Source organism: Amphiprion ocellaris, chromosome 5 (genome assembly GCF_022539595.1).
Source record: "Amphiprion ocellaris isolate individual 3 ecotype Okinawa chromosome 5, ASM2253959v1, whole genome shotgun sequence".
Taxonomy (NCBI): Eukaryota; Metazoa; Chordata; class Actinopteri; family Pomacentridae; genus Amphiprion; species Amphiprion ocellaris.
In genome coordinates, this window is record NC_072770.1 from 27,766,766 (window position 1) to 27,778,932 (window position 12,167).

At 40.9% G+C, this 12,167-nt stretch overlaps 2 protein-coding genes across 2 annotated transcripts; both read right to left on the minus strand.

Moving 5' to 3' along the window:
• Window positions 1-293: 293 nt before the first annotated feature.
• Window positions 294-5,533, minus strand: ssu72 (SSU72 homolog, RNA polymerase II CTD phosphatase). The gene is made up of 5 exons (XM_023278889.3): window positions 5,270-5,533; window positions 4,202-4,345; window positions 2,119-2,258; window positions 1,794-1,912; window positions 294-1,493 (listed from the first exon to the last, which is right to left on the minus strand). The coding sequence occupies exons 1-5, from the start codon at window positions 5,347-5,349 to the stop codon at window positions 1,392-1,394; spliced, it is 585 nt and encodes a 194-aa protein (XP_023134657.1). The 5' UTR covers window positions 5,350-5,533; the 3' UTR covers window positions 294-1,391.
• Window positions 5,534-10,169: 4,636 nt separating this feature from the next.
• fndc10 (fibronectin type III domain containing 10) lies at window positions 10,170-12,095 on the minus strand. Its single transcript, XM_055010871.1, has one exon. It carries the CDS (start codon window positions 11,730-11,732, stop codon window positions 10,734-10,736), a length of 999 nt encoding a protein of 332 aa, XP_054866846.1. The 5' UTR covers window positions 11,733-12,095; the 3' UTR covers window positions 10,170-10,733.
• Window positions 12,096-12,167: the final 72 nt, after the last annotated feature.

Below are 12,167 nucleotides of genomic sequence, written 5' to 3' on the forward strand. Positions count from 1 at the left end.
TTTTACTGAATTGTTCAATAACCCCTGGGCTTTTATCATTTGTATGCATTTCAGCAAGATTTCTGGTAATATTAAAAATGTTCTGGACATACTGCACCCATCTGTATTTGACTGCTGTGCCTCTTTCATGTTGTAATTTGAAATTCACGTTACAAATATTGAGGAGGATGTTTTCCCTGATAGATAGATGGATAGATAGATAGATAGATAGATAGATAGATAGATAGATAGATAGATAGATAGATAGAGACAGACAGATAGGGAACGACTCAACCAAATGCATATACATACTCTCCTTTTGCATGATCAATTTTTATTGAGCCCACGTCTATCATGTACAGATGACTTGTTGAGAAACCACAAAATGAACAAGGGCAGTGCTTACTGTTCAAGCAAAGCGAAACTGAGGTCATGGTTTGTGTATTTTTTTGTCGAACTCTCCTGTTATATCTGAAGTGTTCGAACTGTTACCTGTTCTTGTCCACAGAGGGTTGCAACAGGCCTACACTATTCTGACAGCCATTAGTAGTTTAATTGATGTAAATGAATGCTAATATTTTGTCCAACTCTACACATTTTCAATTTAAAATAATGTTTTTTCATCAAACCATCATGAACTAAATATCACACAACCAATAAAGAGTCAAGAAATGTTTCTTAGAGATGTGTCTTTCTTTAGTAATTCATATGTACATACAGAAAAGTCAGGCACTCAGTTTGAAAATAATTACAATGTTTCAATTATTAAACATTTATAAAAGAAAAAAAAAACTATGCCCTGAAAGACAGCATTACCAGAACTCATTTAACTTAATCCTAACTAATCTACAACACAAAGTTGCACAAAAACACGCATACATTTCAATCAATTGTCCTCCTGTGTGTAAACACATTTACACTGTCCCAGGTCAGCAATTAAAATCTGACATATATGCTTGAATGAAATACAATTATATATCATCTGAAGAAAAAAAATCTGCATAAATATGCTATATTGAACAAAAATGAGAGGGACTTATAGAGTCATTGAACCTGGGGTGTGGGTGTTATGGTTCTCCCTGAGGAGACATGGTTGAGTGATTTCACTGGACTGAGATGGGGGAAGGACCTTGGCCTGACCTTGACCTGGAGGAATAAAGGCAGAGTGAGAGCAGCGAGTCCATCCTCCGTATAGAGGAAAAACCCATAATAACCAGTATCTCCAACAGCAGCCATCTGTTAGGTCCTGAACCAAAGCTTTGTATGTGTATGCATCCGTTTGTGTATGTAGGCACACAATATGTATGCTCTGTGTTGTAGATGACTGAGGAGTATGAAGCGTGCATGTCCATATGCTATTGTTCGATTGCTTGTGATCTCGGTCTGTGTTTATTGCAAATTTCTATTATGTATCAGTAAAAGCAGACAGTGTGAAGAAAAGGCCTGTTGCTCTTCTCCTCGAACTCTTGTAGGAGCTCATCGATTTCATTCTCCATGTCGTCAGTGTGCTGGATCTGCAAGGGCGGAGAGGGAAGAACGTTACACCCAACCTGTGCTTGAACAAAACTTATTTCCACCAGTGATGTAAAATCAACCAACCCTTCATAGCACTGACAGCATATTTATTAGGCGACCACTGAATTTCTCATTTTAGAAACCTATTGCATTACAGATAACATGCCTTTAAAGGTTATCATTAAGACCTTGATCAAATGCATAATTTCATTGTTAATAAGCTAAATGCTCTAAATGACTTAGCATTTTCCCATTGTGTCGTACAATAGCATTTGAAAACTGTAGTTGGAAACACTCACACATTGACACAGCTCACAGATAAGGAAGGCGCCCAGCGTGGCTTCCTCGTGGTTATCCTGAATGTCTACATTGATTACATGTACAGGCTGCAGAGTCTCCTGCTCTCTTGAATTCAGATCTGGGGAGCAGCAACAGATCAGAGACAGGGTGACGCAATTAGAAGTGTTTAAGTAAACTTGGTTTGCATGCATAGAGTTAGGGAGTCTGTAAACATGATTTGTGTGTCCTTGAAAAAAAAATATATTACGCAAAAGTGTCTGCACAAGGCTTTAAGTATCCCTTTAGTACGAACTGAATTCAGTGATTTTTTTATGAGATCCTCACCCTCCAGCACTTGGTCATAGACTCTCTCTTCACAGGTGATGACCAGGTCAAACTTCTCCTTGCAGTTCTGAAAGCGCTCTGGCTTTGATTTGATGCGTTTGTTGCGGTCCAGCATGTGCAGGATGCCGTTCTGTGTGTATCTGAAGAGGGAGGAGGTCAAGGAAAACGGCAGGAGAAAGAGAGGCCAAGGTAATACAACAACCTAATCACACAATCAGGGACAGGATTTCAGTAAACAACTGGTTGGTTAGAAATTCACTTCTCTCAACAAGATTGTGCATTTTGTTTACATTCATTCAACTGCATCTCAGTCGAATCCCATGGGCAGGTAAATAAACACTTGAGGAGTGTCAGTGTGAAGACCAGAACTGCAGCACCCTCTAGTGGTGCAAACTATTCATTAGTAATTGGTCAGTTTGAAAAAAAAAAGATGGCTGGAAGAATGGATTTTCAGGGCACAAACTTAACTTTAGACAGCAATTCATCCACTCAAAAAGTTTTAATATTATCAACAAGTCACTCTGACAATGTCAGGTTGATACAGTTCTTTTAACAACAGAACTTTTGAAAGCTCGGTCACTGCATTGGTCATCTTACTGGCCATTGCCAGGCTGAGATGGAAAAGAATGGACCCTCTACTATATTGTACTGTCTGTAACAGAGCACTGCACGAATACCAAACTCATACAAAGTAACAAGAAATACTACAAGTAGTTTTTTTTGTTGTATGTGTCAGTTGTATTCATAATACATGGGATTTACAGCACAGCTTTGTCACACCTTTGATATGTAGGAAAAAACCCCAACCTCAACTTACTGTCAGCTGGGAAAAACAAACCCTGCAATACAGTGATATCAGCAACAGCAAGTAAAAACTTGGTGAAGTACTTCTGTCCTACTTTGAAGGCTAGATTTTCACTTGAGGCCTTAATAACCAGAAGGATTCAAGACAGCTCCTTTAGACGTGCTTAAGGAGCAGGCCTATATTTTGCCTGCTATTAAAAAAAAGTGTCTCGAAACCCAAGGAACACTTTCTGAAGGAAAATGAAAGCTATTCCAGGAATGAAAGGACAGTTTTAACATTAGATGGCTTACTGATGCTAGAGACATGATTTGAACTTCTTCAGTAAAGATGAAAAAATACAGAAGTACAATTACAGTGATCTATTTGATGAAAATCAAAGTTTTTGTAACATATGCAGTGGAAGTGCAGCAATCATGCACTACTGCATTGTTTTTTCTCTCTGGCTCACAGGTTTTTTGTAATGCAGTCCAAGGGCTTAAGTGCCCCCAGTTTGGCAGCACCTGCATACACCCTACACCTATTAATGAAGAGTAACAGAGTTGTTACTTAGCTTTAACTTACCAAACACATGTGTGAAGAAGTCAAGTCTTTAAACAAGATTAACCAATCTATTCTTGGTTTACTGTATATGCCTTTTGGGGAAAAAATGTCCACATTGTCTTTTCCCCCTTCTTATTTTAGTCAGTGTTACAGTGCTTAGTTAGGGTGAGGACTGTGCTTTTTGCTAATAGTTTTAAAGTTTTAACTGTTTGATATTTTCCCCCTAACCAAGTTTTGCAATATTCACAATTTAGGCATGAGCAACTCAGTAGTCAGTAACTATATCACATGACAAGTAAGCCAGATTAAGCTGAATACCAGAAAGAAAAAAATACCGTAAAAAATAGCAAAAACATTGAAAAACACAAGGAAGCTGCATTAGCAAGGAATATAGGTAATAAAATACAAACATAAGCTATGGTTTTACTGGTGACTACAGACTTCAATCTTCACCAAATTGCACTTACTGTTGTACAGCTGCTGTACTGCAAGGAGTTTCTCCAACCCATATATTTCAGGTTTAATAACAAAGAATGTATCTGTAACACACTTTTAAATCTCAGCATGTGATTTACCTATCGGTCCACTCCCATCTATGGTGCTGTTCCAGCGACACCACTTGCGTGAACCCACAGAGTCAAACCAACATACGTGTACATGGGCCATGTTTACTTATCCTCCTTTTAGTATATGAGTGTGTGTAAGTGGGTGAGGAATAGGTGAGTGAGAAGGGGATACAGTTCCTTGTCCTTGCGGACCAAGTCGTTGTACATCTGTTCATATGTCGTTTTGAAGTCATACACATTTGGCTTATCCGGGGCAGGACCGGGTAGCTTCACATGAGACCCTGTCCCAAATGAACGCACTTCAAATCCACGTTTGCTGAAAAAGGAAAGGAAAAGAGAGTAAATTATGCAACTACTACATAATAAAGTTTCTGACATACAAGTACAATGCAATAATTACTTTTTCATGTCTTTAAGGCAACACATACAATCCAGACTTTTCAGTTGCCTCAGATAACAATTAAGTGGGTTAGTGTCCCTGCATACTTCAGAATGTAGGACCATTTGTCCAGTGATGTCAGTCTGTCTGAATTTTTACTAACATAAGAAATCAACTAATTAATTTATTTTAAAAAAAAAAATCCAATGGAAGTAATTTTTTTTAATATTTCAAGTGACCACACATGACTATTTGTCACCTTGGTTAAGATTATGTCACCCCTATAAGACACTATATATAACTGTGACCCCTGTTTTAATCCCTCCAACCAGTCCAGCTTAATAGCCGTTTAGAAATGAGAATATAAACTACACAGTACAGATCTTTGGTTGAAGAACTCGTAAATCTGGGCACAAAGCTGCTAACTGTGTGGTGACTGTAAGTGGTCAAAGCTGATAAGCCGCCCAGTGTTGCATAGCTGCAGTCTCTCTCTTCCGGTATAGTTCCTACAGGGGGGGCGCTCTTGTCAACATGTGGGGGAGGAAATAAAAAAAAAAAACAACTACCCAACTATTTGGGCCTTGGTTTAAAATCCCCGAATCGGTTTTAAAAAATCTACTGTAGATCATCACTGTAGGCAGCTATAAACCTGTCAGCTAACCAGAAAGCTGCGTTTAAAGTGCGCCTCCGCCGCGGAGTGACACTGAGCAGTGAGTCCATTGTTAAAATGCGCTGAGGCCCGACGGGCTGCCTGTCACCGCGTCGACTGGCCGGCTCAAAAAACCGCTCGATACCGCACAGATTTGTTTCACTTTGTGTGGTTGCTTTGCTTCTGTCCTCTTCCCGGCGGCTCGTCTTTACCTGAGGATATTGTGCGCTTCCATACTGCGGTTCTGGTTGCTCGAGCACACAACCGCTACACGCAGCGGGTGGCTCGGCATTGCGACTCTCCGGCTGAAACTACCCGATACAAGCTGTCAGAAACTAGTAAGTGGCGGTTACGTTGTTCCCTGTAAGAAAAATAAACAAGGCAAACCCCTATAATAAGTTAAACGTTAAAGCGCTTTCGAGTACAAACACTGTGCAACGGCTCGTCTTCTTTGGAAGCAGGAAGTTAAAATGGCGGAGCCCCGTGCGCCGAATACGGCTTTATCAAGTGATGTCAGTTGGGGGCGGAGTTTCAGACTTGACACGTCAAAAATGTGGCAACGTAAAGTGACGTAAGTAAACAACAACAAACACGCCGTGAAAAATACGTTTTTCCTTTTAATTACGGGAAAAGTGGCTAGAAGAGCACCTGAGGCATTTATTAACAATAAAGACAACGGTGTCATCAAAGTCTAGTGACCCAATACTGATTCTGCCCAAAGTAAAAACACTAAATATAGTTAGTATTGGGTAATATATGACGCTTTCTGAAGATGTTCTATTTTTGAGAAATTTGTGGAACAATTCCAGTGCCTCAACTCCCAACTTGATACACTATTGTATACATTTTACAGAAGAAAATATGTTCAATTAAAAAAATAAAAATAGATAACTTGACGATTCCGTCTCAAATACAGTATGTCCTGAGAACACATTTTACCATGCATCACTGGCAAAGTGGGACACTGCATTTTGATATAAAAATGCAATGCCAACATTTTAATGTCTTCAAATAACAATACAATGAAAATACAACAACACAGCAGAAATGGGAAATTTTTTTTTTGCCCCTCAGGATTTGCTTGTTTTATTTAGATTTGTTTAGTTTCTAACAAACACTGAGTTCAATATGATTTTGACCTTGGTAACCAGACAAGCTGGACATATTGACTACTGATGTAAATTATTGTATACATGTTATAAGAAGAGGTAAAATAGCTACAAATAGCTACCTAGAGCTTTTATTGTTGTGATAATTGTTTCTAGGGAATTTAAAGCATGCCAATGTTAGCTTCTTTTTTTTTTTTACTTAGTTCCAGCAAGCTATCTGATAACATAATTAAGAGAAGTTCCACTGATATATTGATCCAATTTAGAAATTTGATTTCTTTTAAGACAAGCTAAATGTTGTGATCCTCCAAATCATTTTTATAAATCAAAATGAGTAACTTTTGATAGTATTAGTGCATTCCATTTTACTACGCACAATTAGAAAAATGGAACATGAACAAAATGTAAATTTTTCAAAAAGCCAAAAGGAGTACAGAAACAGGGCCACTCCACCGAGACTGCACTCCTATTGGTAACAGAATCCCTGCATTCTGCTAGAGCTGCTGGACAGTCTTCAGCTATATTACTGTTAGATCTGTCAGCTGCTTTTGACATGGTTAACCACCAAATCCTCCTCTCCACACTCACAGAGTTTGGCATCTCAGGATCAGCCCTCCACTTGTTCACATCCTATCTCTCAAGAAGATACTTCAGAGTATCTTGGAGGGGAGAAATGTCTGAACTGCACAGCCTATCCACAGGGGTTCCTCAGGGGTCAGTGTTCGGTCTCCTCCTACTCGCAATATACGCAACCTCACTTGGTGCAATAATCCACTCCCATGGTTTCTCATACCACTGCTATGCTGGCGATACCCAGCTCTTCCTGTCGTTCCCTCCGGGCGACCACACAGTCTCTGCCCGGATCTTGTCATGCCTTGTAGATGTCGTGGCATGGGTGAAAAAAGCGTCACCTCTCCAAGACTGAGCTCCTTGTCATCCCTGTCAGTCCCTCTATACCACAAGAAATCAACATCCAGCTTGAATCAACCCAACTCAAACTCACAAAGTCTGCCAGAAACTTGGGTGTCGTGATTGATGACCACCTAACCTTCAAGGCTCATGTGGCCTCTGTTGCTTGGTCATGCCGATTTGCCCAATACAACATCAGGAAGGTCAGACCCTTCCTGTCTGAACATGCAGCACAACTCCTGGTACAGGCTCTCGTAATATCAGGCATTGACTACTGTAACTACTTACTGTCAGGCCTCTGTTCATGCACAGTCAAACCTCTTCAGATGATCCAGAATGCAGCAGCACGTCTGGTTTTCAACCAGCCAAAAACAGCACATCGCCCCACTGTTCAGATCGCTTCACTGGTTTTCAGTTGCTGCCCACATAAAATTAAAAACTCTGACACTTGTATACAAAACTACAATGAAAACATCTTCCTCCCACCTGAACTCCCATTCAGGTCGACGCTCCCTCACACTCACTATGCTCGGCCAACAAAAGGTGCCTCATTCAACCTCCACAACAGGGCTGGTCCGTAGCTAGATCTTCTCTTCTGTGGTTCCCTGGTGATAGAATGAATTACCAAACGCTGTTCAATCTGCAAAGTTCCTCTCAGTCTTTAAGAAAAGACCAAAAACCCAGCTGTTCACTGAACACTTTTGCACTTGACAGACTGCAAAAAAATTACATTTTTCTTATGTCTGCACTGCCTGTAAGCACCACGGTCCTGTTATCACACTGGAACTTGTTTTATGAGACTTATCCAGGCTGTTTTCTCCTGAGTAGTTCATTCCTAGTAATTTTGATACATAATTAAATCCCATTACAAAATAAACTTGAATCAAGCAGTGAATATTTGTTTTTAGATTTTTACTGTGTAAGCTTAACAATTTAAATCTCAGAACAAAATTACATTTCAATTACCACTGTGATTGTGGGATCAAATGTCACTATAAGTGAACTTTTTCCACTTCAACAAGATTCTTTTCAACAATGCACGAGTATTGGTTTTAGGCTATTTTATGTAATCCTTGAAAAGATACTCACTGCAAAGCTGAACTGTCCCAATTCGCCAGCTGTCCTTCAACTTTAAACTCTTAGTAAGCAGACACAGTTCATAGAGTGGAGAAAAGACAGCGGACTTCATTGTCTCTTTATTAGTGCTGTAGCCCTGTGTGCCACACTAAGTGTTCATCTGGTGTCTCCACCCAGAGGGGTGGTTAGAATCTTTACAAACTGGGGGCATTTTAACTTTCTAATTGCACACTTTTCAAGTTATTTCAGAGTGAAATGAATACAAAATGTAGAACACTGCGCTCTAGGCAAAATGAGGTTGCCCCACTTTCTTGCTCTGCTGAGCCCATGTCCCATATTAATATCTCTGTGAGTGCAGGGTAGCCAGGACCATAGTTCACAAACTGTGTGCTTTGAAATTAGTCTAATTTATGATGATTTGCACAGCTATAACCTTGTATCTTGGAAATACATGTTTTCATAAATGCTGTGCTTTGCACAAACACTTTGGTCAGTGTTGCCAACTTTTATCTACCAGCTGGAGTGAGACTGGTATGTCTTCTAGGATCTTAATATTATGTAATATTTCAGAGTAATTGTATTTATTAGTAATTTGGATGACCAGGATTTTAAACAGTCCAGGAGAGAAATGCAAGTGTGGATGAGGGGAAAAGCACCAATAACACAATACCGCTAATAAAAAAACTATGATAATAAGACTGAATCTGCTGTGAGGTGATAGATAAAACTTAGTGTTGCACTGAGTAATGTTTTGCTTTCAAAAATTCAGTTCACCAAAGCTATATTAAAATATGACTTGTGTTCCTTCCTTAAAAGGAGGTAAGGAGGCAATTGGTTTTCCTAACAGATTCTCCCAGATATCAGTATCATCTTATTGTAGTTTTCTGTCTTGTCTTAACTTCCTTCTTTTTTACCTGTTAGTGTTATTGTTGTTTTTAACTTACAATGGGCTTATTTTCTGCTTCACCCATTAGTAGTGTTAATAAATACATCAACATTTTTTATCTTGGTTTTTATTTGTATTTATGCAGTAATATAAAAGAAGGCTACTGCTTTCAGAGTTTCTGAATTCCTGCACTTAGCAGTTATGAGAGATGACCATTTTTTATGGCAATAAATAAATAACTTAAACATATGTAAATGTATTTCATTGTAGTTTTGAGTTGGAGTGAACCACTATTTAAATCAACATTTATTTTTCAGAAAGCTGCAACACAACACATTTTGACAAAGACAATAGAATTGTATTTGTTTACACACAAAATTGTGTAGTCTAATATATGTTGATTAAGTTGATAATTGACTAAATTGCTTTGAACAAGTTTTTATTTTTCATCTCTACTAGCAGTTTAGAATGACCTTATATCCCAGATAGTCTTCGATTCATTGTGTTTGTTGTTTTCCTTAGTGTTTATGTATTATTGAGATTTACTGTGAGTATGGAAGATACAGATGATGTGTACTTTTTTGTCACTACAGTATTCTAAGACCACCGGAACAGTAGCTCCTTTTACGATAGTCAGTAATGGGAATTTAAACAAACACTCAGTTCATTGAAAGTGACCACATGGCAGTTTGGATTTTTTTTCTTTTGCTTTATGATGTTGTGATTCGTTCATATCCCCCTCATAGGACATAATGTTTTTCTCTGATATAAAATCAATTTAATCATTGATTACTCACCACTGATTTTGTCGTTTGTACAGTGGCAGCTCTCTGCTGCAAATCAGGTTTTATTGGATTTTTAAAGGTTTTTGCATCAGTGATAAACTTGATACATTTTCCCATGAAATATTCTGTGCCACCTAGACATATTGTTATACCATCCAAAAAAACATTTCTCATATAAAAACAAGCACGAGAGAATCAAACTTTGTTTTTGTCTGTTGCGACAGACATACATCCCACAGCTTGTGAGGACTTGTGTTTATACAGATATTTGTGATTCCTGTCTTTCCTTGGATGTTACAGCTAGCACACACACTCACACACACAAGGAGAAGAATGAGGACAGCTGTAAAGTATTAAAAATGACTTCATGGTACTTTATTCACTGACAGCAGGACATAAAGGCATTCTAAGTCAAGATGTTTGGCACAGTATTTGGAGATTGTACACCAGATTGTATTGCCCTTCACAAAATGGTACAGACACACTGTATGCAGACTTTAAAAGCAAAACTAGAGGTGGGATGATTTAATAAAGTGGAAAAAATGTAATTCAGTAAACTATTATTTTCCTGGTTGCAAGTTTAGCAAAACTGTGTTTGTTCTGATGTACCCAAAGCCATTTCATTATTTGTATTGCTGTAGGAAACGCTGCCTGGTTACAGATTGACAGATTCAATCACAGACAACCTCGAACAAAAGAAATAACACAGTAAACTACTGCATTTATGAAATCAGTAAGTTTGGTTCAGTGCACCCTCGCAGGGGTTTACAAGGCATGTTATTTGCAGAGCCACAGTAGATTGTGCTTCAGTTTAACAGGATGGGTTTATCTTACTGAAAAACAACACAAACTGCCTGATGAGTGTGGGATTAGATATGGCCGTGGTGTGTTAAATGTGTTGAGCAGTGCATCAGTGGCGGGAGTGAGTGCGGTAGGAGTAAGCGTGCTGCGTCGTGGGGCTCATGATGTTCTCAGTGATATACGCCACCAGCAAACAAATGATGACCAGCATCACGCAGATGGCTCCCCCCACCGTTGTCATGGCGATCACGATGTCCTGCATCCCGGACGGCGGCAGCGTGAACTCCACACACTCCCGCTGCTGCTGCTCCGCTCTCTTTGCCGGCTCGGAGCGGCCCAGGGAGCGCAGGCAGATGCGGTAGGGGATGTTCTCATGCAGCTCGGCCAGCAGAAAGTCCCTGCAGCCCGACCCAAGATGGACACCGGCGCATTCAAACTGAGTGTAGCTGCCGTTCCACCAGCAGCTCAGCTCGTAGCCTCCTCGTCTGTGGCGCCGGCCGCCGAAAACGGTGTTCGATCGGAGAGTTTCCTCGTTAGTGGAATTCGTCCGAGTAGCTTTAGTCTTTCCATCTTCCGCCGCCGTGGATTCTCCCTCGTGGGTCCACTGTAAAAGTACGCTGCCGTTGATGAGAATATTCGCCACCAGACTCCCCAAAGACACCGCTGTCCTGCAGTCCGCCTTGTGACACTTGTACCCAAACAGCGTGTGTCGAAAGCACAGCTGCCCCCCGATTCCTCCCTCGATCACCCGGTAGGCGCACACCGGGGACGGCCCTTCCTCCGGGCTCCAGCTCGGTGCCCTGCCGGTCCTCTCAGACATCACAGTAGTGTTATTGCCTCTGCTGGTGTTGAAGCTGCTCGCATGGCCCGTTCCCTCTTTAAGCTTTGGCCTACTTTCATGGCTGTGGTTGCCATAGCTGGAGCTGATGTTGTTCTGTCTGAGCCAGTTTGGGGCCACATTATCCCTGCGTGCCTCCTCTGATGATGATGATGATGATGGGGAGGAGGAGGATGAGCTGCTGCTGCGATGAGACCCAGCTGTGTGGTGTAATGTGCAGAGCAGGAGTGCCGAGAAGGCGAGCAGCGATGGTCGTTGTTGGGTTCTCATCTCACTTCTCTCTCGTCGTTATTCTCTCGCACAGTGGATCAGATGGGCGATGGTACGGGGAGGGCTGATGTCTGCCATAAGATCAGCTCTGCTTCACTGCACACGACCAGGTCCGTGTGAGGCAGGAGAGCAGCGGGCAGCCGTGCATCTGCGACAGAAACAACATGGACTCATGCAGCTGTCCCCTCTGTAGGAGATCCGACTGTGACCTTGCAGGATAAACACGCAGGATGGAGTTAAGAAAGGCCGCACGGTGATAAAAGTAGCCTCAGAGCGGCTCCCAGCTCCCAGTGCGCACAGGAAAATAACTTACTGGTTTCGGTGGGACCAGAGGAGCCGGCTGTCGTGCCATCAGACTGGCTTTCTTCTTCCTGTCTGGCCTGACGTAAAGGCTTTGATGCCCGCTGAGAGAGAGAGAGAAAGAGAGAGAGAGAG

Coding starts and splice junctions, on each gene's coding strand:
- ssu72 (XM_023278889.3), bottom strand. CDS start 5,349: ATGCCGAGCCACCCGCTGCGTGTAGCGGTTGTGTGCTCGAGCAACCAG. Junction 4,346..5,269: donor GAAGCGCACAATATCCTCAG/GTAAAGACGAGC, acceptor TTCCTTTTTCAG/CAAACGTGGATTTGAAGTGC. Junction 1,494..1,793: donor TCTGTGAGCTGTGTCAATGT/GTGAGTGTTTCC, acceptor CCGCCCTTGCAG/ATCCAGCACACTGACGACAT.
- fndc10 (XM_055010871.1), bottom strand. CDS start 11,732: ATGAGAACCCAACAACGACCATCGCTGCTCGCCTTCTCGGCACTCCTG.